This window comes from Pyricularia pennisetigena, chromosome 6 (genome assembly GCF_004337985.1).
Source record: "Pyricularia pennisetigena strain Br36 chromosome 6, whole genome shotgun sequence".
NCBI lineage: Eukaryota > Fungi > Ascomycota > Sordariomycetes > Magnaporthales > Pyriculariaceae > Pyricularia > Pyricularia pennisetigena.
Genome location: NC_043744.1, coordinates 5,242,915 through 5,270,016, shown reverse-complemented (window position 1 = coordinate 5,270,016; position 27,102 = coordinate 5,242,915). Strand labels below are relative to the sequence as shown.

Below are 27,102 nucleotides of genomic sequence, written 5' to 3'. Positions count from 1 at the left end.
TCTGCCCTGATTTAAAATGCTTTACCTCTCGCAGGCACGTTGTCGATCGAGTAGGGGTCGAGCGAGTAGGGTTTCAATATGAATCCCGAGTGCTTTCCCAGACAAGAATCAACCAGACGCAAGCCTTGATTTCTCACATTTAACGAGAGCTACTCGGCAGCTAGGCTGTGCAAATCGATCAGGTCTGGCCGTTGCAGACGCAGGGGTGAAAGGCCCGGGGAGGTGTTGGTATTGGCGGTTTACGGTACTGTACAATTGTCATTTTTGGTCTGTTAAGTGGCCGGTGGCCAGGCCAGGCCAAGGAAACTGGACTCTTTGCTCGGCGGGCTCGAATGAGACATCTCATACCTGGTAAGCGCAGGGACGAGGTGTGGTCAAGCGCTTAGGTGGACCGAGAACAGCGTCTCATTTGGAGCATGCGGTCCACTCACTAACTACTGTAGCACGCCCAACAAAGCCCCCTGGCCCCAGCCAATATCGCGTTAAGCAATTGCTACCCGACTCTTGTCAGGCCAGCCTTACCATAGTCCACTTTCAAAGCAGCCTTGGCATCACAACTCTGTGCCGTGCTTCTTCGCTCATCACACGGGTACGTCTCCGAAACAGCCTTTAGGGGCCACTTTTGAGTGTGAGATTAGGCCATTGTGTGTCCAACCCCTAATCACGTTGCTGTCGCATCATGCAAGCAACGACCAACAACATTTGCAAAACATGGGCAAATTCTATCGCTGCGGCCTCTCAGCTGTAGCCTCAATATAGCGAGCCATCGGGCTGTGAAAGCTGTTTGGCGGGAATATTTTTGGTTGTTTGATTCGAGTTCGGAAAGCAAAGGAGTCAACGATGAGACGGCGAGCATAAAAAATCTCGTTGCTATCAATACTTCAAACAGATTTCAGCAAATGATTGCAGTCAGTCGTTGTACCATGGGTCACTATGAAGCCCGTTGTTGGCCAAGTCTGCAACGGGGCAACTGTATCGGCCCCGTTATTACGGATGCCGTTGGTGACATCTTCCCCAGGATGCCATGCCAAACTGTCTCGGGATCTGTCTGGATAACCACTTTTGGACCCTTGTTTTCTACCTTGGAGTTGCCCTGCATCATCTATTCGGTACCTCGTCACCAACAGATTAATTGGATCTTCCGTATACTCTTTCCTGGACGCTTATATTCAGCGTGTTCCCCCATTCTCCGTCTGCCCATGACTGAATCATCTACGTGCTGTTCCAGCTCTGTCTGAACAATAAGCTTCCATCTGCAGCCTACCTATACTCCTTATTTTCTCAAGGCCGTACCCTCTACATCAAGCAAGCACGGGTGCGAGACGCATATCATAATTATTATCCGCTGATCGAGGTGCATTGTTCTATTTGCAGCGTGTCTGGCTCCTATCCCAACTACTGTTTTGAACGTCAAAGAAAGTTATACCTATACCCGCTCAAGAGCCCGGAGCACCCTTGTCTCCTCGAAGGAGACATATACAGTTTGTTCTCGTTTATATGCCACTCGACGCCAGTTCAAAGCAAGCGTTTTGCTGTCAGAATAACTCTGCCCATCCGTACGAGTCGTCAAACAGTATTCGGGCTGGCATACACTATGGCTGACAATACGCCACTGTTGGGATTATATCCCCTTTTCCAAGATGGTGGCAGGGGGTGGAAGCCGAATGGCCTGGACATCATCGCAGTGCCTGGCTTAGATGGCCACCCCTTCGCCACTTGGACTGCCTCGGCTTCCGCCGAGAACAGCATGGTCGGGCCCCTGTGGCTTCGAGATTTTCTTCCCAGCGAGAATCTTCCTGATGCTCGCGTTTACAGCTACGGTTATGATGCAAAGTCCTGGCTCACAGAGTCAAAAGGCAGTGGTTTGCGGACATTCTCACATCTATTGCTGCAGAGTCTCGTCTGGGCCCGAGATGGCAGGTTGTCAAACAGACCGCTCGTGTTTGTCTGTCATGGTGTAGGAGGATTGGTAGTGAAGCAGGTACGTGCTTTGTTCCATTTCAACCCTATGACGGCTTACAAAAAGAATCACGCCTAGGCACTTGTCACAGCTCACATCAACCAAAAGGAGTATCCTGGGGTTCACAGCTCCGTAAAAGGTGTCATGTTTTTGGGTGTTCCCCACCGAGGAGCGGGAAGCCTAACCGTCCACCAGATCATGGCCGACATGCTTGTCTTGGGGGGCCTAAAGGCGGCATTACCCCCTGGTCCAGATCTCCTCAAGAAACTTCAGGCCGAGCCAGGCGGCATTGACAAACTTTCTACTGACTTCCGCAACCACATCAAGTCCCACGTTGTACTAGTGTCATGTTATGAGGAGGTCAACATGAACAAGAATGGTTCGGAAAGATGCCTGGTTCCCCGGGAAAGTGCCATACTCGATGTCCCCGGAGAGAAGATAATTCCCATGATCAGCTGTAATCATGTGACGATGGTAAAGTTTTACACTCGCAACGATCATAATTATAAGAACGTTGCGTTCGCCATAGCTGAGGCTGCAAAACTCACTGAGAGCCCATCGATTGCGAAGCCTGCACCGAGCAAGAAGGAGCTGGATCCGGCGGCCAAGAAACAAACGCAGCAAGATAGCAAGAAAGGAATAAAACCGGGTGCCAAGCCAGAGGCAAACAGTACAGCAAAGAGGGAGCCGCCAGCTGTCGTGCCGAAGGTGCCAGACACATCAAAGAAGACGATGGAGCCGACGATCAAGGAGGCTCAGTCAGAACCAAAGAAGAAAGAAGAAACAATCGCTGGACTTCGAGAATGTCTTGCATCGCTAAAACAGGCCTGCCAGCAGGTGTCCCCCCAAAGCAAGCCAAAAGAACTCGACACACTTACCTCTCTTCCCTTCACCATCGACAGGGTTTCGAAAAACGCCCAGTATCGACAATGGCTCAATAGTTCAACAAACAGTCTTCTTGTAATACAAGGCGAAACCGGATCCGGGAAAACAACCCTTGCCAGGCAGATCTCCAAGAACATCACCGCTAGCCAACCAAAAACGCTAGTGCTTGGATACTCCTTCAAGGAAACATCTGCAGTGAACTTGGCAGGAGAGCAATGGCGACTCTGCTTCTGGAGCTCCTTGGCTCATCAGCTCATGTCGCACAAACCAGAATCCCTGAAGCGGCTCATCCGGCGACACCACCGCCTTCGTATAGCATTAACACCAGGGTTTCTGCCCGTGTGGAAGCCCGACGAGCTCCTTGAAGCCATAAGCAGGGAGGCGCTGCCTTGTGCCCTCAAAGACAGAAACGTGCTCATTTTTGTGGATGGTGTTGATGTTTGTGAGAAACCAGATGAGCTTCTGGACGATCTCCAGAAGTGCCTGCTACAGAACTCAAGTCCCACGCCAACATCGGGGGCCAAGCCTACCGAGACTAGTCGGCGGTTTTGCTCCAAGATCTGCGTCACCAGCACACGGGAACTTGCTGCCAAGGAGAAAGGGCACATGCAATCCATACATATGGGAGAGAACAATGTCGAAGATCTCGAAGCGTATGTGTATCGACAGCTTGAGCAAGTCTGTGCATTAGACCAGAAAGGTGTGATCTTGCAACGGGCTCAGCGCAGTTTTCTCTGGGCGAGGTTGCTATGCGAGCAAGCTCAGCAGAGCATACAGCAAAAGCCCTTGGAGTCAGCCAAACAGCCTAGAGATCTGTATCAACACAATCTTGACGCACTAAGCCCAGCGCAAAAGTCCCGGGGCCTCAATATGATCAAGTGGGCAACATTTGCATCAAGACCGTTGACGCTTCCCGAGTTGTTTGTTGCTGTCGAGATGGACGGCAAGATAGATTCCGACATGACCAACCTCTCGGGCATCTTCAGCCCTCAGCAGGGTGGCGCCAGTCAACTCCTGGCCCGAGAGGCTGACATGGAGGGCATTGTCAAGCATCTGTCTCGAGGCCTGCTTAGTGTTACCGCAGACGCAACAAGTGGCCGCAAGGTTGTAAGGCCAATCCACAACTCTCTCGCACAGCTCGTCATGCCACCAAAAGTCGCCGCCGAAAAGGTTGAAAAAGACACCGTCTCTCCCTCGCCGGAGTCTTTTGTGCATCTCAGCATGGTGAGCACATGCCTGAGATTCCTCAACATTGCGATGCGAGACCTACAGTGGCGGTCCAGGGGCTCTCAAGGTCCCTGCGCCACCAAGACGTCGGCAACTCGCCCCGAATTAGCATTCTCAGAATATGCCGAGTCTTTTTGGTTCCGACACGCCCACATAGTCGAGGCTGGTGCCGGAACATTGAACCCATGCCTGAAATGGTTCGGTTTTACGTCTAGTGATGGAGACCGGTTTTTGGAAGACTTCATAGAACTAGCACGGTCTCGTGCCCTCGGCCCATTGGTCTCGTCCTTGTCTGGTCCACAACGGGAGCAGAAGACTAAAGAGAGCCAAGGAAAGCAAGCAGACCGAGCCTTTGAAGGAGCCGGTTGGCTGCACATGTTTGCTCTGTACGGGCTCAGGACGCCGCTGCCTGCAGTGAGCAAGGCCAGACAGGTCCGCAAGGTCGATTCTAGGGATCAGACACCGCTTCACTATGCCGCCCTGCAGAACCATAGACCAGTGGTGAAGTCTCTGATAGCCTATGCACAGGACAGAGATCAACTCGGGAATACGCCATTGCATCTTGCTGCCATGCAGGGTAATGTCGACGCCCTGAAGGCAATCTTGAAGTACAGCACGGTCAAGAATCTGGCAAATACGCCAAATAGTGCAGGCTACATGCCGCTGCATCATGCTGTTTACTACGAGCACAGGTCAGCCGCCAAAGCGCTCTTGGACGAGAAAGTTGGTGCCCAGGTCGATGCTCGACTGCCCAACGGCAAGACGTCGTTGATGCTCGCTGCTGAAGTTGGATCGCACGCACTGGCTGCAGTCCTGCTTGATGCCAAGTCTGGAGGTGCGGATATAAATGCCGCAGATGAGAGTGGCCAGACGGCCCTGAGCGCCGCGGTACTGAGTGATAATTATAGCGTCGTTAAGCTTCTGGTGCTCAGAAAGACGTGTGCTGTCGACAAGGCGGATCGCGACCGCCGAACACCTCTGATGCACGCGGTGCGGTGCGGGAACCTCGCTGCTGCTAAGCTGCTGCTTGACAAGCGGACGCTTGAGGAGAAGGTGGCGGACGTCAACGCCGCAGACGGGAGGCAGCTTACAGCGCTCCTGCTTGCTGTGTCCTCGTTGAGAGTCACTTTGTCTGACGGCTGGGTAGGTGCAGACGCGGCGGCAAAGGTCAGCGACAGGATGGTCAAGTTGCTCGTTGACAGCGGCGCCCAGGTGATGTGCCACGATACAGAGAAGCGCACTAGTGTTGCTATCGCTTTAGAAGCTGCCAAAAAGCAGACAGGGAATGACGCCGACAAGGCTCTTGCCGTGGCGGGCTTGCTCTTTGCGGCCTATGAGAAGACCAAGGGAGCCGACGTGGCCAAGTGGGATCGCGACTGGGCTGAGTCGAACAGCGAATACCAGGCCATTCGCAATAAGCAAACACCATCTGCAGCACCAAAGACCAAGGACTCGGTTGCGAAACCACCGGCGGGAGCTTCTAAGTCCGCAGCCAAGCTGGATGCTCCGGATACAGGTACAGTTGCTGCAACAGCAACGGCGGCGCAGGCAAAGCTGCAAATTAATGAGAAAGTTGGGTCGGCACCTGCAAAGCTTCAGCCTGCAAATGGAACCACTGCGATTGCGGCCAAGAACCCAGCCCCCTCAGCCCAGACTAAGGCTCAGACTGAGACACCCAGTGCAGCAACTGCGGGCACAAATGGGGCTATAACCGCGGCCAAGGCAAAAAAGGGCCCGGAAGCCAATACCGCTGCTCCTCTAGCCGCAAAGCAGGTAGTCTCTCCGGACACAGTACCTAGGCAGCCCCTGTCAAAGGCTCCGGCTGGAGAGAAGGCAGCCGGGATCGTGAAGGCTACGCTGGTAGTGACACAGGCTGTAAACCCTGCAAAGTCTGCCGTTGCTAAACCTGCGGCTGCTGCCGATGCCTCATCAGCAAAGGGAGCCGGTGAGACGAAACCCTCAGCGCAACCGATACCACAGGCAAAGGGGCTTGCAGACATCAAGTCAGCCCCATTGGCCTTGGTGGCCACAAACCCTCCTCCTCCCACTGCCGCAAAGACAACCTCCTCTGGCCCCGTTCTCGTTGCCAATGGACAGAAGCTTTTCGTCTCCCAAACCGCAGCTGCGGCAATTGTTTCCCTGAAGCAAGCCCCTGGTCCGGTAGCCACCCCAAAGGCAAGCGCAAAGAGTGCTTTCGTAGGACAACCCTCCGAAAAGCAAACTGCGGCGCAACTACCCAAGACTGCAGCGCCGCAGATGCCTGCATCTGGGCCCGTTAAGCGAAAGCATATACAGCCTACAGCTGCTGCCAACCCAGCATGTGCTTCCAGACCAGCTTCCTCACAACCGTACGTTGGAGCTCTGGCCCAGAAGCAGTCACAGCAACAGCCGGAGGGCATACAAAAGTCAACAGGACAAAGACAGCCATCGAAGCAGCAACATCCCCCCGTGCCGCCTAAAGGAGGGGTTCTTCCAAAGCCGATGCCGCCGCCGAAGCCAGCATCATCCTCCGCCAACGCCCTCCAAGAGCAAAAGCCGGGAGACTGGTTGCCGTCGTCCCCGCAAGTGCAAAAGGAGGCGGTTCCGGCACCTTTTGTACGGCCCGCTGCCGGTCCTACCACTAGGCCATCCCAACAGTTGCAGTCAAACACGTTTCAACAGTCCAAGCCAGCACCAAAAGAACCGCCTCGACTGGCCCAGCAGCCCTCCAAAGAACAACACCAGCGGGCTCCGGTACCTGCCAATAACAAGCAATCTCCCCAGCCTGAGCCTGCAACAAAGAAGAAACAGCTTCTTTTCCAAGTTCTCGGACATGTTTTCTTCTGGAAAGGAAAAGGAAAAGAATGACAAGCCACCGCCGCCAACTTTGGTACAGGGCAAGGGCCTGGTCAACCGTGCCCCTTCGATTCCACAGAAATCGGAACCTCCCAAGCACTCAGTTGCGCTTTTTGCACCTAGAGAGGACCCTCAAATCTCTCCAGTATCACCTTTTCAAGGAGCATCAGCTCAGAATTATCCCCTGTATTCCCAAGTGCCAGCAAGCCAACAGCACATCGTCAACTACGCTGCGCCTCAGTTTTATAAGCAGCCGCAGCGAAGTCACCACGGATACGCTCAAGAGGGCCAGTTCCCGTCATCTTACCAACAACGCTATTTTGGTGACGAACATTCGCAAAAGTTGCACACTGAGTTTGATCAAAGAAGTGGGATTGGCCAGACGCGTTACAGCGATTTGAGTCACTCTCAACAAGGCCGCGATGTAAATCTTAATACCCAAGGCCAGTCCGGTAGGGACCCTAACACCCGCTCTGTTTTCAGGCCCGTGGTGCTTGCCGGTGGCGCTGGCCTGGCAGCAGGTGCCGGCACCGTCCTCGTGTACAACATGATGCAGTCTCAAAACAACGAGCCAGAGCAGTCTGAAAGGGCTATATCACCCAACTCTCGCACACGCTCAAGCTACATGAAATCTCAGTATCCGACTGAGCATAGCACGCATGGGTCACAGTACCAGACAGAGCTGAGCACTTACGGAACCGAGAATGAATATCAGCCAGTGGACGGCACGAACCACTTCTTCGTCGCGGCTGATGATCTCTATCCAAGATCTGTGCAAAAGCACGAGGGGCCACATGAAGTCAAGGACATTGAGATCGAAAAGGAGGCGCATGTCGCGTCTGATTACATCAGCAAAGGTCTCGCTCTAGACATAGTTGACGACGTGCACAGCATCCCGTCACCAGTATCCTTTACTCCCTCCAGTCCCGCTTTTGACAGGCGGTCAATCGACTTGGGATTGGAGGGTGATCTCGCAAGGGAGGACGACGACAGCCTTGAATCTCATGGGAGCCCTCAGAGCCTCTTTGAGCCGGATGTTGGCACACAGCAATTTGTTTGGCAGTCAATACAACTGAAGGAGGAGCCCAAACAAACGGAAGATGAGGAACTTGAAGTTCCGGACAGTTCTCTCTCAGATAGGGGGCCCTCATGTCCACCACTGTCCATTGCACCAGTCAACTTGGCAGAATATCCAAATGACGATGGAGACGGGAGAAGATCCGTCATGTCTCGCCTCGGTAGCCACCCATCATCCCGCGGCTTTCCCCCGTCGAGTCCTGACTTCCCGGAATCTGAGGACGAGAACTTGCCGGATAATTATACATTCAGTCGCCTTGCTGAACATGATGACGATCTGCAAAACTTCGTCGGGCAATCCGATGATCGCGCAAAGGATGACGAGAATAGTGCCAAGAGTCTACAGTCTTTTACGCTCAATGCCAACGAGGCCGGAGACAACGATGAAGACCACGACAAGGTGCACAATACGGGCATGCTTGATGACGAATTCGATGGAATGGTCTCAGATGACGAGGCTCCAGAGCAAGGCCATGTGCACAAGTACAAAGACGAGATCGAGACTCCTGAAAACCGCTCTCTATTCGGTGACGATGGGCTCCAAAATAATGCTGGAATACTAGATCGCGATGAAGGCAATGAAGAAGACAGCAGGAGCTCTCAAGGGCATGATGATCTAGAGGATGCTGCCGGCAATCACATTGATCGATTGTCACAGGCCGGCCGGGAATCTCGAGGTGGCAGCGAGTTCGGAGATGGTCCCCATGAGAGCCATATGCAAGACGGGAACTTGAGCCTCCATGACGACGGAATCAGCGACAGGGACGACGACGACAACTATTCGCAGGGAGCACATGACGATAACCATAGCGACCACTATGATGCTCATGGCATCGACGGGCAAGCGGATATGGCAGGGTATGCAGTACCCGACAAGAGCCCTACATTCTCTCATCGACAGGATCACGAGCATGGCGAGGAGTACTACATGAGCGCCGGCGGGGGGGAATACCACCGTCAACCACTGCAAGGGGACCACCCTGACATGCATGACGGGAACGACGATTACTATTCCCACCAGACCGGAGAGGGGCAATCGCAGGGCTGCCATGATCAACACCACCCTCGACAATACCTCGGCTCTCAATTCTCGCAGCACCTAGATGTCGAGGAGGACGAATACGACAGCCAGCAAGACCCTACGCATTCTCGGTTTTCAACCCACCACCAGTCGGGCAGATGTTCCCATTACGAGCATGAACAAGCGCCTCAAAACGGCGCTTGCAATCCAGGCCGCGCAGGCGCCGGGCAAGAAGAGGATGCTCAGGATTACGGCCGTGGAGCACACGACGATGACAGCTACGGGACATCCCCGCAACACCATGACCAAGCACAAGCTCACGCAGGACATGTCTCAAACGATGAAGGGCAAAGATGATGATGATTGTTGTGTCGATGACACAAATGACATGCAGCCTGGTTTGGACATTGAAGACGACAAAATCCAAAGTGGGGAGTACAGCGACGATGTCGGTCAAATGGACTACGACGGAAAGCAGCGGGGAACTTTAGGGGGCGATGAAGCTAGTGACTACTGATTTCGGCTGCTGTATACCTATTGTTATGGGCTGAGTTGTTGGTTTTGTTTTGTTTCGTTTCCATCAACCTCACTATAGCTAGACCTAAAAGAGCGTTGAAATCTACGGTATTTTAATACATTGAACCCATCTTCAGGAGCTGTCGGCCGTCTAAGTTTTCTAAAGATGCAGAGGTTGTACCTACGGTTAATCAACCACCTAAGAATCAAAAGGTATACAACATAATATGCACTTGACCTGAAGGCAAACAATCAAAGGCACCTGAGTTGATGATAGTGTTTTCTTTTCTTTCTTTTTTTTTTCTTTTTCTTTTTTTTTTGTCTTTCTTCTGTTTCTAGGCCAGCGAGACCTAATTAGCATCAGCTATATATAACTCGGCTTGTCTGTTGTCAAGTAAGAATCTACTATGCTCTCCAAAGTACTGTATCAACAAGTTGCGGGCTCATGTCCATATGTCTTTGAGGGAATCATCGTCCACGGTATCCAGCAGGCCCCTTGGGTGGCTCCTTGGTCGTATCCCTGACCAAAAGCTTGACCTTGCCTTCGCCAATCTCTTTCCCTTGTGCAAGTATGTCGACCGGCTCATGCTGTGACGACTTCCTAGCCAGACTCTTGTCGTAGCTTCTCGCGTCGATACCCAAGATCCCACCCATGTTCCGTTGGTCTCCAGGAACCGAGAATTCACGGAACGCGTACCGCCACTCATTCAGGAATCCGCGGATCGCCTTACCGACCTTGTCCTTACCGTTCTTGCTATGGTGGCCCGTGCCCGTGATGGCATATATCGGCCTGCTTTCTTTCTCGTTCTCCAGCAGCACCTTCTCGAGATATTCGACCGCCTCCTCGGGATGAAGCCCATGCAAGTCGACGTAAAACTCAGACCCGGCGCTGTTGTTGTTCTTGTTACGCTCCTCGTATAGCTCGCGTGCCGCCTCACGATGGGCCCTCCTCATAAGATCGTTCTCGCTCTGACCACGGAGACTAAGAGCCTTGGCCGCGCGAGCGTCGTTTCGGTTCCAAGCTTGAGCGGCACTGTCGTTTCTGTTAGTTGGTTTTGACGATTCATGTTTGGGGCGCCCGTCGCATATCAGAAGCCTCACCTCTGCAAAAACTTGTTCCTCAGGCCACCATGCTTGATAGCATCTTGGCGAGCCTTGAGGTATGCCTTGTTCGCTTTTTCACCAGTTTCTAACCACGGAATATGCTTCGGACTGGGGATTGACTGCGCCGCAGCGCTGTTCTCGCCGTTCCGTATGCTCGTTGAGCTGACAGTGCGACCCATCTTCCTAGAGACTAGCTTCGCTTCAGGCGTGGGCGATGGCGACATCTTGACAATATCTGCCAGCGAACTGGAAATCAACCCTTCCTTGTGATGGCCTTGACTGCTGCGCTTGCCATGCTGCTTTTTGCTGGTTGACTTGGCAGACGCGGCCCCCAGAGATGGGAAAGCCTCGGCATCGTCCAGAGATGGTGCAGTCTGCACTGGCTCCTTGCGTTGCTGCTGACGACTGCTCGGACGAGAGCGAGACCGAATATTCTCCCCGGCAAGGCCTGGAATTTTGAAACCGGGAGGTGGAGTTACTCCCATGGATGGGAAGTAGCCACCTGAGGCCAGACCGCTCAAGTGCTCGGGGGTTGCCGGCCGCAGCGAAGGAAAAGAGTTCATGTCCTGGACTTGGATACTGATTCCACCCTTGTGAGAGGGCGGGGGAGTGCTGGTTCCGTCTACTGAAAGCTTGTTCAACAGATGGACAGGGTCATGTGAGAAGATACACGTATTTCCCGCTAAACAGTTCCCAGCGACCCAGTATCTGATCATCAGGGGCCAGGTTAGCGTGTTTGCCTCTTGCATCCTGCCATAGCATCAAAGGATCACTTACTTGCAGACATGGTTGCTCAGGTCATGCGAAAACCTGCAATCGGCTCTCAAACACTGCCCTTGTGCCAAGAAGAATTTGCAAATGATTCCTGACCTCTGGTCCGCCGGGGTGGAGGGCCGCGCATCCGGGGTCATCGACTTGCCGATGAGGAGTCCATTGGTTTTAGTTTCCTCGGTCTGAGAGGCCTGCATCGCGCTGGGGTCCACGGTATCCATGAAAGCAGAAATTATGGCACCGAGATCATAGCCGTGCATGGCCAGTGCAGCATCTATCTCTTCGTCCGATCTCGAAGGACCGAGAATCGAGCGAAGCATGTCGTAGGGTGTCATATCCACCTGTTGCGAGGGAGCATACTCCGGCGCAGCGGCGTTGAGGGCGCTCCCGGTACCAATCGACGAGGTGACGCTCACCGCGTCGTCGTTTGTAAGCCAGTCGACATTGTCGTTTTGCATGTCTCCAAACGTCTCTTGCGATGGTGCATCGGTAGCGAACTCATACGCGTTCAGGCTTGGGCTGTTCGGGATGATAGGGGCAGCGAAAGCCAGTCGCGGCGAAGGGCGGGGTGAACCGAAAGGCGATGCAGTAGAAGACACGACATTGCGCCCAAAAGGGGTCGGGACGAAGCCTGGCGGCGCCAGCGGGCTAACGCCGAGTCGGGGAGAACCCGAGAGAGGGGTTCCCGAATTTGCACGCCATGAGGCTGGTGATGGCCTGCGAAGGATTGTCTGTCTGATTGGAGGTGGTGATGCTGCTATATTCCCTCCATCACGATATCGCCAAAGAGCATCCAGAACGGCGTTTTCGAGACTGTTGCCAGTTAAAGAAGTTTCCTTGCGCAAGAGCTCCTCGAGCCTGTCCGTCTTGTCCTCATCGTCCAGCGTTTCATCTTCCAGTATAGGCAGGCATATTTCGTACGTCTCGTCTGACACCATCTTGCCAGAAGTGCCGATTCTGGCGATAAGTTATAGAGGTAAATGCCTCGGGGGGCGAGCTGTTGTTATGCAGATATGGCCGTGGTGTGGGAAATTGACTTCTGGTGTCAATCAAGAGGCGGAGGTAAGCAGAAGCGTTGGGGGCGGCGCGGGCTTAGAGAGGTCATATAAGGCAGCATCCGACTTGATATGACGCTATTGGTGGTATATTGTACCGACAGCAGGGAAGGACCGAATCTCGGGTGTGACAGCGGTCAGCTTAGACCTGCCAGCTGCTGCTGAGTGATCGCAGATCAGACCAGGTAAGTGGGCGGCGAGCGATTGCGCCTGCGGCCTGCTTTGGATTGGCTGGCTCGGCCTGGCCTTGTATCGAGTTGCGCGTCTACGTTGCTTGCTTCGTGCTTAGATGCGATAAAGAATAGCTAGTGGGCTGGCTATTATTGGAAGAAAGTGTTGCTTTGTGTAAGGAGGAGCCCAAATTGCCTCAAGTCCGGATTCGAGGTATTTGACCGCTAAGGTATAAGTTATTTTGACAAGTCGGGATGAGAGGCGGAAAGTTGGCAAGGCAAGGCAAGGCAAGGTGCAGCAGGTAAGCCGATGCGCGAGGGTGCGTCTGTCTGCATGCCCCTGTCAGCGGGAATTGTACAGGACGAGGCACGAGACAGGAGTGGGTGGGTGAAGCTGGGGTGAGGGCTTGGTTTGTATGCACACTACCTACCTAACCTAGGTACCGTCCGTCCGTGGTGCAGATGAAGATAGGAAGGGAATGATGAAGCTAAGTGCGGTAGGAAGGAGTGGATGACGCTAGCATACGTAGAACAAGGCGCGATAGAGCGATCGATTGATAGCAAGCTGTAAAAGGGAAAGGCGGCGGTGTTTCGGTGTTGTTGTTGTTGTTGTTGTTATTGTTATTGTTGTTATTGTTGTTGCTGTGCCAAGAAGGGGTTATCGACTCTGTCAAAGTACAGGAAGCTGTGGCGGAACGGATTTAAGTGACAGGATAATAGAAGTAAATGTGTGATGACTTCATAAATAAAGAGGGCTTAAGAGAAGAATACTGTAGTAGTGCACAACTAGATTAGGCGTTAGACAAAGGGAACCCGGCCTTTGGTTTCAATTCAAGTCAACTGTCGTTTTCTCCTTTGAAGTCGGTCGGTCAGGAGGACAAGGTCCAATGTTGTTGAGGCCACCAACCAACCGCTCTATACTCTGCAGGCAACTTCCGCGTGGGGTCATTCGTGCTTCGCCCTGGCGAGAATGGGCGACTGGAATGTGGGGGGCCAAGGCTGTGTAGCCAGCCAACCAGGGGCTGAGTCTGGCTCAGGTAAGTAAGATCCAAATGGTAGGTGGGGGGAATTGGTAGACCGGATGCGGCCCATACAGACATTTGAAATTACTCCCGCCGCCCGTAGCAGAGCAAAAAAGGTGCGCGCCAATGGCTGCTACGTAAATGTCTGAGCTGAACACATCAGTGGGCCCAGGTTGCTGAACGGATCTGGTGCCTATCTATCAGACGAATCTCGAGCTCTCATCCCTCCTCCATGTGTCCCGGTCGTTTTTAGGTTTTCCTGGTAAATAAGCGGAGTGCTGGCTAGCATGGCTTAAGTTACAAACCAACAAAATTTGCCCAGTAATACAACTACTTGTAATAGACGAGTGGGGGTTCAGTAAGAAGACAAGTCAGCGACCGTAGGGAATTGCAGCCCCGGAAGATCAGCAGCAAGCATTTGGTCGAGGCGATGCGGTGCCAATTTCCTTGACATGCATCCATTCATCTGTCCATCATTTAAAGTTTTCAGAGTTTGCCGCAGAAATCCTGTCATCTCATCTCAGCCAACTTTATACATTGCATTCGCTCTTTGTACAAAACACTTGAACACCCATCTCAACCACGAGGCTATCGGCTGGCTATCAAGCACGCCAGCTGCTTTCTTTGCCAACAATGCCTTGCTTGGCTGCACCCTGGTAATGTCTGAGTAGACAAGAGCCACCATTTACTCGTGACAGTTGCATCTGTTTGCTTAGGGGATGTCGTCGTCATCACCGCCACCAAAACCAAATGTGAAGCCACCGCCACCACCATTCTCCTCTGCTTCTCCATGTGGTCCGACCGCGGCATCCCACTTTCTCTTCCTTTGCGCACGCTGCTCAAGCTCCTCCAAAGTCTTCTCAAGCAGCTCAGGGTGTTTCTGCTCGAGGCCACTCCGAAACAGTTCATAGGGATCTTTTATGTCCCTCTTGAATCCGGTGACTTGATCAGGCTTGTCTCGAAGAAAACTCAGCGCGTCCGAAAGGTGAGATTTCGGCACGAAATTCTGTGTCAAGGCAATGCCAGCCTCCAAGTTCACCACCAAATGCCACCAGCCACTGGGAACATGGAGAACCTCTCCGGCGTTGCATACGCCCTCGACGCACTGGGGAATCATGCGGGCCTCGGCATGGAACTCTAAAAGCCACTCCGCAATGCTGAGAGGGCTGGTAACCTCGCTGTTGTCCTCGGATACGTACACGCCAGGCACCTGCACTGATGGAGGGAACATGATCCAATATTTGGTCCCCTGGATGACTGCGTTCCATGCACTGGTTGCATTTGGATCCTTGTGGAATGTTGAGCCGCTCCTTTCTGGACCGATAATGAGCCAACGATGTGCTGGACGGTCGGATCCGAGGAGTTCAAACAGGTCGGGCCCGAAACAGTCAGGATTTCGGTAAGCAGCACCATCTTGCTGTCCAATGGTGAGGTCCATCTTTTCAGCGAACCTTTTGTCAAACAGGTACAGAGGGCTTTCATCCTTGGTATCGAGCATGTACTGGTAGTACGTTGAGAATGGCCAATCTACGGCCTCGGCCCTAAAACTGACATCGGAATATTTGCTCAACAAGGTTTCGAGGGTCCATTGGTTGTATACGGGCCAAGCAGGCACGACCTTGGTGAGCACGAATGGAGTGCTGCTCCATTTGTCCGCGAAATCATCGTATGTCAAATCTGGGAACTTCCTGATTTGATTCTGTTTGGGAATCCCGGCGGCATATCCTGCCAAAGGCACATGGCTGCAAACAAAGGGACGATGCAGAACATCGGAGAACACGGTGCCGCAGTCTACTTTCGCATTTTTTTCCTTGCTGAAGCCAAGGAGGCTGGATCTCCAAGAGCCAAACCACTCAAAAGGGCGAGGATTCTCTTCATGTGATCTGGGAATAGCTGTCAACAGAAACAGCTAATAACGAAAACACGAAAAAAAAAGAAGTATTAAAAAAATAAACTTTGCACTTGCAAAGCCGTGGAAGCCACGAAATGTATGCGTCAATCCAAATGACTTACTCGAGAAATAGAGTCTTCCACAGATCATCCGAGCTGCAGAATGCAAACAAAAATTTGCAAGTGTATCCCAGCACCTGGAGAATATGTGCATCAAACTGTTCAAGTAAAAGCATCAACGCCTCATCAGGGAGTATTTGGAAAGCCCCGATGTTCCGCCGTGCGTTACTGCCAGATGCGAAATACTGATTCCCCAAAGGCTTCACTCCCAGAGGATGAACGGGAATCGATGACTCAAGTGCATCGTTTGAGACGTGCTCGGCAATATTTTCGGCGGCGCGACTGCTGTAGTCCTGAGTAATAGACTCGCCACCAGACATATGTGCCTCGTCTGCCCTGAATTGCAGCATGTCGAAAATTGTCGGCTGCGAACTATGAGTTTATTCTGATTCTCCGTGCAAGAAACATGTGCATGCTTTTGATTCACTTCTTTGGGACACTCGTATTTGCAGAAACTCGGAGTTTGCAGTAGTGTTTTTGAGCAGCGCCCTTCGAGTTGGCAGGGTTGAAATGAGTCTTCATGTGCTGATGTGGTGGGTGTGTAGTTGACAGGAAGTGACTCAAGACTAGGACCAAAGGATCCGCCTAACAGAGTGAAGAAAAAAAATCTATTGCGGTAACTCTCTGATACCAGTGAACCACATTTGCCGCCCGACAATACTTGGTCGTCTTACAAATGAGTCCGAGGGGAGCAAAGGCTTTTTTTTTTTTTTTTTTTCGAAAGAAATGGGGAAGACTATCATCGCAGAGAAGTTTTACATGACCCAGAAGCCCCACTAAAAGTTTTTGTTCTGATGTATTTTTTGCGCAATGAGCAGGCCTGCAACTTGCCTGCGCAGCGGGGAGCATGCTGTGTTGGCGGGGTTTGGATTGGACGCCCGTGCCCTACCTCATGCCCCACCTAACCTTCCTCGCCTCAGGCTAGGTTGTATATTCCCCCCATCCCGAATTTTTTTTTTCTCGCACTTGCTCGGCCTTCCCATCTCACCACCAAACAAGAATAAAATCACAATACAAAACACAAAAAACAGATTCAGATTCTCCTTACAGTGAGAATCGTTGAATCTATCTTCGCTTCTTGTTCATTCTTCCTCAGATTTTCGTACGCGAAAACTGCGGACATTCGGCCCTGTTTGCCCCACCAAACCGCCAACTCTTCACTTCCACTATTCTTAGATCGCAAGCCGGGCTTGTGATCTAGGAATCTTCGCAACCAACACCGCGACCATGGCCGACAAGGGACTCGAGGATGTCCCCGAAGGTACGTCGGATATCTGCAGCGTCTTTAGGAGCGCTTGACGCGACGAGCGTTCGAGCCGAGGGGTCGAATGCGCCAAGTTGCGCAATCTGCTACCTTTCCAGCGCTGGGCTTGCTTGAACTTGGGGGTTCATGACTTCCACTAGATGGCGCAATTATCGAGTGATTCCTTACTGACAATTACTGCGCCGGCTACAGGGCAGATCGAGTCCAACTACGATGAGACCGTCGACTCTTTCGACGAGATGAACCTGAAGTCGGAGCTGCTTCGAGGTATGTGGGCGAACAAAAGAAAAAAATCCCTGTTCTTCCATTCGCTCCCACGTTTGGCGCTAACAAGGTGACCGCCTCCTATCAGGTATCTATGCCTACGGTTTCGAGCGCCCGTCTGCTATCCAGCAGCGCGCTATCATGCCCGTTATCAAGGGTAAGTTTTGCCCCAAGATTGGTCCAGACACTTCGGTCGCGCACACGCAGTCGGCTAATATTCATGTCTTACAGGCCACGATGTCATTGCCCAGGCCCAGTCTGGTACCGGCAAGACCGCCACTTTCTCGATCTCGGTCCTCCAGAAGATCGACACCAACGTCAAGCAGTGCCAGGCCTTGATCCTTGCCCCGACTCGTGAGCTTGCTCAGCAGATCCAGAAGGTCGTTGTTGCCATTGGTGACTTCATGAACATTGAGTGCCACGCCTGCATTGGTGGCACCAGCGTTCGTGATGACATGAAGGCTCTTCAGGACGGTCCCCAGGTCGTTGTCGGTACCCCTGGCCGTGTTCACGACATGATTCAGCGCCGCTTCCTCAAGACCGACGGCATGAAGATGTTTGTCCTTGATGAGGCCGATGAGATGCTTTCGGTATGTTGTATTGACCCATATGTTACCAGCCACGAGGCATGCACAGTCTTTATACTAACACACCCCACAGCGTGGTTTCACCGAGCAAATCTACGACATCTTCCAGCTCCTCCCCCAGTCGACCCAGGTTGTCCTGCTGTCGGCCACCATGCCCCAGGACGTCCTGGAGGTCACGACCAAGTTCATGCGCGACCCCGTCCGCATTCTGGTCAAGAAGGACGAGCTTACCTTGGAAGGTATCAAGCAGTTCTACATTGCCGTCGAGAAGGAGGAGTGGAAGCTCGACACCCTCTCGGACTTGTACGAGACTGTCACCATTACCCAGGCTGTCATTTTCTGCAACACCCGCAGAAAGGTCGACTGGCTCACGGATAAGCTTACTGCCCGTGACTTCACTGTGTCTGCCATGCACGGTGACATGGACCAGGCCCAGCGTGACCTGATCATGAAGGAGTTCCGCTCGGGTTCGTCCCGTGTGCTGATTGCCACCGACTTGCTCGCTCGTGGTATCGACGTCCAGCAGGTTTCGCTGGTCATCAACTATGACCTTCCCGCCAACCGTGAGAACTACATCCACAGGATTGGTCGTGGCGGTCGTTTCGGCCGAAAGGGTGTCGCCATCAACTTTGTCACCGCCGACGATGTGCGCATGATGCGCGAGATTGAGCAGTTCTACAGCACGCAGATCGAGGAGATGCCTATGAACGTCGCCGACTTGATTTAAGATACAACACGTAAAGAACTGCCAATCGACATCATCATAACCATACCCACAACACATACACTTGTCTCTCTGCCGCCCGCAAACCCCTACTTCTGTCCGACACCCATCACATTACGCGCCTAAAAAAAAAAAACTAACTTTACACGCTTCGGGGCATCAGTGCTGAGAGTTTGATAGAAGGGAGGGGAAAACTGCTTCTGCTGGGTGTTCTGGGGAAATTTCTGCGCTTTTTTTGACGTCTCTTCCTATTTCGTTCACACAAAAGTGGTTTGCATCTGGAGGGTTTGGCCGCTCTGCCCTGTCGACACCTTAATTCTTCTTACAGGAAGGTGTTTTTGATACTCTGCTGCCAAGATAATACGGCAGGATCTGCGGTTTCTTCAGTCACGTCTCTTTTTATCTCCTTTTTCACGTCATGTATCTGTTCCTAGGTAGTGCTCACGCGACGACCATGAAAACGTTCATAAATAACTGCAAGCGCCCTGGAAGTGATGTGATGTGATTTGTTGTGTTGTACACAAAATGGTGAACCTGCGGGTATCCGTGGTTGACTGCACCACCAAGTCAGGTTACTCCGTAGCTAGGTATGTAGGGTATCTGAGGCAAATACTGTGCATAAAGGTTAGGCCGAGTGAAGGGGCTTTTAAGTTTCTAGTCAGGTTAGCGAGCTCTTGCTGCGGTTGCTACAGAATTTAAGTGGTATTTTGGCGGCTCAGCGATGTGGCGCTTCGTTCTACGGCTAGTAGAGGTACAGTGGGTGCCCATCGTAGCACCAATGGTCCCACTCTTGGAACAGCGCGTCAGTCAGTCGTGAATTTACTCCATCCTCCTCCATTTGACCAACATCACTGCAGTCAGTTACATCCGGGGTCGTACCAATTTTTAGACATACATCTTATTTCACCATCAATCGCATTGCTCTCTCTCTCTCTCTCTCTTTTTTTTCTTTTTTTTTTTTTTTTTTTTGGCGGCCAACTGTCGTCAAATCAACAGTCACAGTCGCCCCTTTGGGAAAACCAATTTAAGCAATGGACCGCAGCCTCGACGAGATCCTGGCCGAGCGCCAAGTCAGTACCCTAATGTGGTGGCCATACCTACTACTTAATGCTGACATCGAAGCAATTGAAGAACAAGAACGGCGGCCGAGGCTCCCGCGGTCCCCGCAACGGCGGCGGCGGCGGTGGAGGTGGCAACAGGCGCCGCGAGCGCGAAAGGCCGGACTACCCGCGCGACGGAGTCAGAAAGGTACGTCGACATCATTTAATCGGTACAACTTGGTGTGGATGGTTGGGCTGGATGGACAGGCTGGCGACTGAACTGCTCTGGCGATGATTGTTGCTAACTGGACTCTGGCCAGGTTGAACATCCTCGCCCTCTCCCCCAGACATTTTATTCTTTTCCGTCGAGGCCTCTTTTCTCGTCCTCAGTCGCCAGCTAGTTCAGCTAGCCAGTCCATTCCACGCATTCGGAGCCCAAGCAGATCTGTGGAGGGCGGACTTGGAAGGACGAAAAAGTCGATGGCAAACACAACCTATTACCTCCTCAAGCTAACGACTGCGTGTCTCGTGTTTGTTCGTTGACGGAAACAGAGCTATCGAGATGATCAATCACGGAACCTGGACTCGTGAGTTTTGCCCGGCGACTACATGTTTGGAAGATGTGGCAAAGATACCTGGGGAGCCGTGACCTGACAATGTGGTGCTATATAGCGAGTGGGTTCATGACAGATACGACGACAACGGTACTGTTCCGTCTCCAGCAACATAAACACCGCGAATGCGACTGCTGATAAAGTGACGACTAGACTCCCGCCGCGGTGGCAGGTCCTCACGCCGAAGAGACGATGACTTCGATAAGGATCAAGGGTGAGCTTCTAACCCAATGTTACGATGCGCCGAGGGCTGCCAGCACGGAAACCCTGACCGGAATTTATCTGCAGAAGCTCAAGGGGCACGAAGATTCGGGTGGAAAATATCCACTACGAGTTGACCGAGGAAGATCTCCAAGTATGTTTGGCTTCATTCATCCGGAAACCTCAGTGTGTGGACAAATACTCACCACCATGGACAGGGATTATTCAGCCGTATCGGCCCAATCATCAGTCTCGAGCTTCTCTACGATCGCTCCGGCCGGTCAGAGGGTATCGCTTATGTGACTTATGAAAGCCACAAAGACGCAACCTTGGCCGTGAAGGACTTTGACGGCGCTAACGCAGCAGGTAATTTGCATCACGAGGGCCATACGTGTAACATGCATGTTTACTAATATCAAGTATAGGACAACCTATTCGCCTCAGCATAATCCCAACTGGCGCTGGCTCACGTCGGAACCCGTTCGATAACGCTGTGAAGCCAGGGAGGCCACTGTCGGAGCGCATAACCATGCCATCAGGCCGGAACCGATCCCTATCACCCGAAGAGGATGCGGCACGTCGGGGAATCGACAGGTATATCCCTAGCGGTTCGCGTTCGGGTAGCCCATACACCTCTGGTAATCGCCGCGACGGTCGCCGGCCGGGCGCTAGGAGGGAGCGTGGTGGTGGCGGTAGTGGTCGTCGTAGAGGTGAGGGCGACGAGGAGGGTGGTCAGCGTACTGGGCGCGACGGTCGCACCAAGAAGACGCAGGAGGAGCTGGATGCTGAGATGGACGATTACTTTGGCGGCGGCAACAGCAATAACGCTACCACCGCCCCAGCTGCAGCTGCTACGACTGCTGCTCCAGCCAACGGAACTGTTGATGATGACATCGATATGATTGCTTAGAAGGATGATCACGGTTGGAGCGCCCACCAATTTGGGCTGATATCCGTGTCCACATTGCGGTGTCGCCCTTTTGCATGACTTGAAGCTAGCAAGGTATCTAGAAGCTCAAGAGAGGCGCATTATCTGGTCAAGAATGGCTTATGCTGCAGCGGTGTTTTACCACTGATCTTGATTTGTCTTGATTGCCTCGTGATAAAGTTGCACCACCATGTATATAACATATCTCCCACCCACTCAAAAGGAGCATCAGTGCTAGTACGAGCCGCTACGTTTCCCCCTTTTCAATGCGTTTTTTCCAATCGAGTCACGCGTCATCTCAACATCAGGTAATCATTCCGTCTTCTTTCTCTTCTTGTCCATGCCCTCACTCATGGCCTCAGCCACATCCTCCACCGTCAACCCTCTCTTTCTGCTCCCAATCTTCTCCTGCCCCAGTACGGTATCCTGGGCCACGGCCCTGAAAACATCGGCGGCGCCGGCGAACAGCTCAGGCCCGAAGCCGCCGTCGACGCTGTGGGTGTTGCTGATCTCCTCCATCTCCCTGACCCAGCGGTAGGCCTTGGGCGGCATGGCGGTGATGGCGCCCTCGGCCTGCTTGAGCTTGGCCGGGTTCCGCTCCCCCAGCACGGACTTGAGGTCTTCCAGCACGCCCAGGCGGTGCGCCGTCGTGAATGCCTGCACGGCGATGGCCGAGAAGCCCTTGGACAGCGACGCGAAGCACATCTTGAGCCCCGACGCCGCCCCCACGTCCGCCGAGATGGGCCGCGCGTTGAGCGTGGATTGCAGCAGCGGGTGGATGTCAGCCAGGCTGCTGGGGCCGGACGTCGGGCAGAGCGGCACCTTCCATGTTTTGGATGCGTCGTCATCCTCAGAAGCGGCGGCTGTAGTTGCTGCCGCCGCCGCCGCCGCCGCTTTGGGCGGTCCGCCGAGGATGCAGCCGTCGATGAAGACGACGGGGGCGCGGGCGCGGGCGAACATGGCGGCCACGTCGCGGCAGGTCGCGGGCGAGATGGCGTTCATGTCGGCGTAGTACAGCGTGCTGCCGTCTTGGCCGTCTTGATGCGTCTTGGAGAAGGCCAGGGCGTCGACGACGCGCTGCGCCGTGGCGGCGGCGTCGGCGGGCGGAACCACGGACAGCACCACGTCGGCCCAGTCCACGAGCCCAAGGTCGTCCTTGAACAGCGTCGTGATGCCTGCGTCGGCGGCGCGCTGCTGCGTGTCCTTGCTCCGGTTGGACACGTTTGTGGCCACCGGGAAGGAGTGCGCCAGGAGCAGGCGGGCGATGCCGGCGCCCATGTCGCCGATGGAGAGGATGGCGACCTTGGGGAGGGGCTTTTCTGAGGCCATTTTTCTTTTCGGTATGAGGCTTGAGTTGATCGTGAGAGGTATTTTTAAATCTATTTGTCTCTTTTCTTTCTTTTGGGAAGGTCCCAAGACAGCATGGATATAATCTTCAGGCAAGGGGACGGAGATACGCAACAAGCAGTTCTATACTCTGTGCTGTACTGAATCGTGCCCCCCCAAAGGTTGAAACGCTTGCGTCAACAAAATATTCTTGCCATGTGCCGCCTCTGTTTATTTCAAGCAGATGTGCAAGACTCCGGCTCGGCCAAAAAGAAGCCGCTGTCAAGTTTCAGGACCAAGTGTAGAATATCTGGCCGGCGTACCTCTTCTATGATGATGGTGCTCAGATCTGAGTCGCGGGGAGCTGGCGTGGGGTAAGGATGCAATAGCTAGCTCTTGAGTGGACCGGATACAGAATACACGCTATACACAATTGGAAGGCATTGTAAGCTTATGTATGGGCAACTCGAGCTGATGTAATGACAAACTTGTCAGACTTGAAACATTTTTCTCTCCAATAGTCGTTGGTAGACAATAAAGAAGGTATGAAATCAAGTCATTTGATGTAAACACATAGGTACTTAACTGAATGACGATTGGTACGGTACATGATGTTGCTCTTGATTATCTACCGTCACCTAAAGAGCGTGACAAAATCTCTGTTTGATAATCCGAGGCGTGCATATATTCCGAAGTTGAGAGTGTTGAGCTACTGTGATTCATCGACTGGATGCAGCCATGGGAGCTGCGCATTACTATTGACTTTCACGTCATGATAACTCAGGCGGTTCACATCCTGCTGGTTCTGACTGAGCACACGTTGTGAACTATTTACAGCCAGGGATTTCCCGGTCATGGAAGCTCTTGCATTTCCTCCCTTTGTCATGTTGCTCACTAGCTTTCCCCCCAAGTTTGTAGTCGACTTGCCAAGGGACGAACCCCCTTCCCAGGAAGTACTTTGGAAGCCTCGGCTGGACTTCTGTTCGGGTCAGGGATGAGACTAATCAGCGAGCGATTGGATATATGATGACTTGAGGCTCTCGCTTGAATTGTATGGTGATCAGGATAGTAGGCTGGAGAGGACTCGTTTGAGTGCAGTGTATCGGAAATACGTGACCTAAGTGCCTACCTGTCTTGAATGCACTATGGGAGAGATACCCGAGGCGAAATATCTCGCCTCCTATTGGTTGCAAAAAATCTGACGACGGTGAATGAATGATCTCGTAATCAGGTTATTATGGACTTGTTGAACGCGAGCCCCAAAGATAACCACATGTAGGAATGACTACTTCATGAGCCCTTCCATTCCCTGCGGCTTATAGATGTCTGTTAACGCGGATTAGTACCTCTTTAGGATTTTGCCCGCAAAGGAAATCACACTTTTCTGCCATGTTTTGACAATCTTCCAAAGGAAATTGAAGCTTGTGTCTATCCTATGACAGAATTCGATCGGAAATTGATCGTCAACCTTGTACCGTTTTTCTTGTTTGTTATCTTTCTCTGATCTACCTCAATTCTTAATGACGTGCTTCGATTCTGACTGTAATTATAGCCAGATCGACCTTCTTCTCCCAGAGGGCGTCATCGAGACCCGCGTCCTGCGTCTGCAAGACTTGTGGCGAATCTGTCTCGGATTTTACAGAGAGCTCTCCCCCAAGGGGTGTTTCAGAGATCACATGAGTAGTAGCCAACGCTGAAGGGGATGTGTTTTGTTGCGTCAACGGTGAGTTGTTCTCATGTCGAATTGCGTTGTTATATATATATATATATATATATATAGGCTGCAGGTATATAATACCGGGTTTGAAACTTGGTCTTGTCAGTAAGAAATAAACACACCATGAAGAGGGCTCTTAGAACAAGCATTTACTGTTGCGCTGCTATCAAAAGCGTGTTCACGGAGGCCAGTCGAGCGTGCAATGAATCTCGAAGCTCCTTGAGCTCGTGGTCTCTGAACAGGGCCCAACCAATCTTCCTCCAGCTCCCATCTACCCCACATGCCTCGCCGCGGACGATGCCTTTGTGGTAGCTTTTGGTTCGATTGAGAAACTTGCCAATGGTGTCCATTGACTATATCACGATGACCGAGACCGCGTTGACCGTGGCTTGTGGGAAGATCCGCACGTCGCTCACGCGGTGCATTTTGCTGATCTGTATAAATGCGTCTTGCATCGCGCACAGCTCCGCCATCGCCTCCTGGTATTCGACGCTGGCGCCGCTCGTGCCCGACATGAGGCGGACGAGCTTGTGGGTCATGTTGGCTCCCGCTATCAGATCGCCAACCGAGTAGCCAAAGGACATGGCCGAGTAGACACCGTTATGTGGGCCTTGTGAGAATCTGCAGATGCCACAGAATCTGCCAGGGTATTAATTTGCATATGAAATTAGTCGGATCGGAAGACAATGGTGAGAGAAGAAGGAGTTGGCTGTCCAACTATAGGCAATCCCACCAACTGGGAGGCAGGTGTTGGCTTACGAATGTCCAACCCCTGAAATGGGCGCAACGCAAGCGCCTATACGGCAAATTTTACTGGCTACTGGGCTTCCGTCTATGCCGCATGCAGGCTACCTCGGTGATACGCCTTGCGTATTGCGTAACCTGTGTGCTAAAGCATGAGAGCTGGGTCGAAGGAATAGGGAGAGACTTACAAAAAGCGGTGTTTAATACTAGACGACTGCTGTTTATGGTAATCAAACATATTGTACATCATGTTGCTACATTTCCACTATATCCACCGACTTGATCCTTCCCACAAGTAAGAGTTTGGGGCATCGACTTTGGTGAGTATTTGACCCGGATAGCTTCCGCTATTCGAGCTTGAGGCAAGGCTGAGATAAATGCCCGAATTCGACAAGGCACCAAAGTGTCCCTCGACGAGATTAGGGGGCTGCTTGCCCCTGCTATTTTCGCCATCGCCCAATTCGACAGGGTTTGATGGCGTGGTTCCGAGAAGCAATGACGGAAGTCGCTGTGTTCCCTGCGCCGGCGATGGCTGTAGCGGCTCGACCAGGAACTGAATGTAAGACCCTGGCGATACAACACTGTTTGGTGTAGTCTCGCCACCAAAGGCCGCCATGAAAGTCTCCAAATCTTCCGGCCCTGATGATGAATATGTCGTTTGCGGGTCAAGGGACAGCAGACCCCTTTTGGCGCCCCAGCCACCTCCACCGCTCACTATGGTAGAGAATATATTAGTAGGCATTCCCTCTATGTGGAACTTCAAATTACGGATTAAAACTGTGACTTACAGACTCGGTGTAAGCGGCCGCCCTCCTCAAGAATGCTCGAGAAATGTCTCGCAAAAGTCTCTGCCCTCTCTTGCTCGCTCTTGACGCCAGCCTCACCTACCGAAGTGGAAAAACCTTTGAGGAATTCAAGACTTGCAGAGTTCTCGGGGACGACCAATGCCCAGGTCCTGTTGGAGGTTGGACCAGCTTCCGGGAGCAGCCTCTCGCGCGCATCGATCAGAGCGTGCATAGCAGTCTCGAGCTCCTCCGACGCAGGAACAGGAGCATCGCCCACCTCAATCTGGCGCACGATGTTGCCGAGACCCGATGCTATTCTCCTCGGTGCAGTCAATGGGAAAATAGGTACCGAGATGTTAGCATGCGACTGGATGCTTCCGGTAGATGCCACGATGCGCTGCGTCTCTTTTTCCAATGCATCAACGAGCCTAGGTGCTGTGCTAGTGGCGGAATCATGCCTCCACTTGCTGGCAATAAGCGTGAACGGGCGAGCGTTTTGGAAAACCGTGTTGGCCAGCGGTAGGGTGGCATCTACGGCGCGAAAGTCACCAAGAAACGGGTTCAGACGCATAGAAATGGATGGGCGCGCGTCTTCTGAGCGTTGCATAAAGGTAGGTGATGTCGTTTCAAAGTCTTGTTGCCACAGGCCTGGGAGTATGGCGTCTTGGTCACCTCGAAGGATGGAAAGGCCGCTCGAGGGGGTGCCGTGCAGAGATTGTGGGCAAAGGCTATCCACCGCTGCACTCAGGACATTTACATCCGTCTGGGAAGCCTCTGAGCTGCCAAGACTGAGACTAGAGATGAGTGCTGACATGAAATCTGAGTCGTCAAGCCACCTCGAGAGGTCTCTTGATACAAGGATGGCGACCGCGTTCGTTGGCTGCGAGTCAACTCCATCCTTTTCTGCAGCTCCTTGCCACGCTGATATGCGGCTCAGGGCATCTTGCTACGCCAAGTCAGCACAAAAGGTTTTGGAGTATATGATAATTGTCCTATACAGGATGTCCTGGGCTCACAATACCTTTGTTAATGAACCGTTACCCAAAACGGATAAACGATCCCGACTTTTGCTTGCACCCAAAGTCGACGCCCATCTTCGAGACGAGATTATCTGTACAGACTGATAAGCCCGTAGGCCAATTGAACGGAGTGGCATTTCACTGGTGAATCCGACTCTTTAACATATTGAACACAAATCGCAAACTGGGTTCTGATTTGCTCAGATGGATCTCATTTTATTCATGCGAGATCACCT

At 52.6% G+C, this 27,102-nt stretch overlaps 8 protein-coding genes across 8 annotated transcripts; 3 read left to right on the top strand and 5 right to left on the bottom strand.

Moving 5' to 3' along the window:
- Nucleotides 1-1,594: 1,594 nt before the first annotated feature.
- On the top strand, nt 1,595-9,522 carry PpBr36_05292 (uncharacterized protein; the record flags this gene model as incomplete). The annotated part of the gene is given in 4 exon segments (XM_029892448.1): nt 1,595-1,981; nt 2,039-6,805; nt 6,876-9,136; nt 9,156-9,522. The coding sequence occupies 4 exon segments, from the start codon at nt 1,595-1,597 to the stop codon at nt 9,520-9,522; spliced, it is 7,782 nt and encodes a 2,593-aa protein (XP_029750238.1).
- A 467-nt stretch (nt 9,523-9,989) lies between these two features.
- PpBr36_05291 (uncharacterized protein) lies at nt 9,990-12,334 on the bottom strand (the record flags this gene model as incomplete). The annotated part of the gene is made up of 3 exons (XM_029892447.1): nt 9,990-10,554; nt 10,623-11,333; nt 11,403-12,334. 3 exons carry the CDS (start codon nt 12,332-12,334, stop codon nt 9,990-9,992), a joined length of 2,208 nt encoding a protein of 735 aa, XP_029750237.1.
- Nucleotides 12,335-14,355: 2,021 nt separating this feature from the next.
- Nucleotides 14,356-16,003, bottom strand: PpBr36_05290 (uncharacterized protein; the record flags this gene model as incomplete). Its single annotated transcript, XM_029892446.1, has 2 exons — nt 14,356-15,526; nt 15,657-16,003. The coding sequence occupies 2 exons, from the start codon at nt 16,001-16,003 to the stop codon at nt 14,356-14,358; spliced, it is 1,518 nt and encodes a 505-aa protein (XP_029750236.1).
- An 877-nt stretch (nt 16,004-16,880) lies between these two features.
- PpBr36_05289 (uncharacterized protein) lies at nt 16,881-18,495 on the top strand (the record flags this gene model as incomplete). Its single annotated transcript, XM_029892445.1, has 5 exons — nt 16,881-16,914; nt 17,110-17,184; nt 17,270-17,338; nt 17,413-17,771; nt 17,842-18,495. 5 exons carry the CDS (start codon nt 16,881-16,883, stop codon nt 18,493-18,495), a joined length of 1,191 nt encoding a protein of 396 aa, XP_029749469.1.
- Nucleotides 18,496-19,523: 1,028 nt separating this feature from the next.
- On the top strand, nt 19,524-21,257 carry PpBr36_05288 (uncharacterized protein; the record flags this gene model as incomplete). The annotated part of the gene is made up of 8 exons (XM_029892444.1): nt 19,524-19,562; nt 19,624-19,740; nt 20,085-20,119; nt 20,205-20,236; nt 20,300-20,360; nt 20,435-20,501; nt 20,566-20,713; nt 20,773-21,257. 8 exons carry the CDS (start codon nt 19,524-19,526, stop codon nt 21,255-21,257), a joined length of 984 nt encoding a protein of 327 aa, XP_029749470.1.
- Nucleotides 21,258-21,587: 330 nt separating this feature from the next.
- On the bottom strand, nt 21,588-22,604 carry PpBr36_05287 (uncharacterized protein; the record flags this gene model as incomplete). Its single annotated transcript, XM_029892443.1, has 1 exon — nt 21,588-22,604. One exon carries the CDS (start codon nt 22,602-22,604, stop codon nt 21,588-21,590), a length of 1,017 nt encoding a protein of 338 aa, XP_029749471.1.
- A 1,514-nt stretch (nt 22,605-24,118) lies between these two features.
- On the bottom strand, nt 24,119-24,668 carry PpBr36_05286 (uncharacterized protein; the record flags this gene model as incomplete). The annotated part of the gene is made up of 2 exons (XM_029892442.1): nt 24,119-24,416; nt 24,472-24,668. The coding sequence occupies 2 exons, from the start codon at nt 24,666-24,668 to the stop codon at nt 24,119-24,121; spliced, it is 495 nt and encodes a 164-aa protein (XP_029749472.1).
- A 3-nt stretch (nt 24,669-24,671) lies between these two features.
- PpBr36_05285 (uncharacterized protein) lies at nt 24,672-27,003 on the bottom strand (the record flags this gene model as incomplete). The annotated part of the gene is made up of 4 exons (XM_029892441.1): nt 24,672-24,957; nt 25,338-25,776; nt 25,851-26,793; nt 26,869-27,003. 4 exons carry the CDS (start codon nt 27,001-27,003, stop codon nt 24,672-24,674), a joined length of 1,803 nt encoding a protein of 600 aa, XP_029749473.1.
- Between the last annotated feature and the right edge of the window lie 99 nt (nt 27,004-27,102).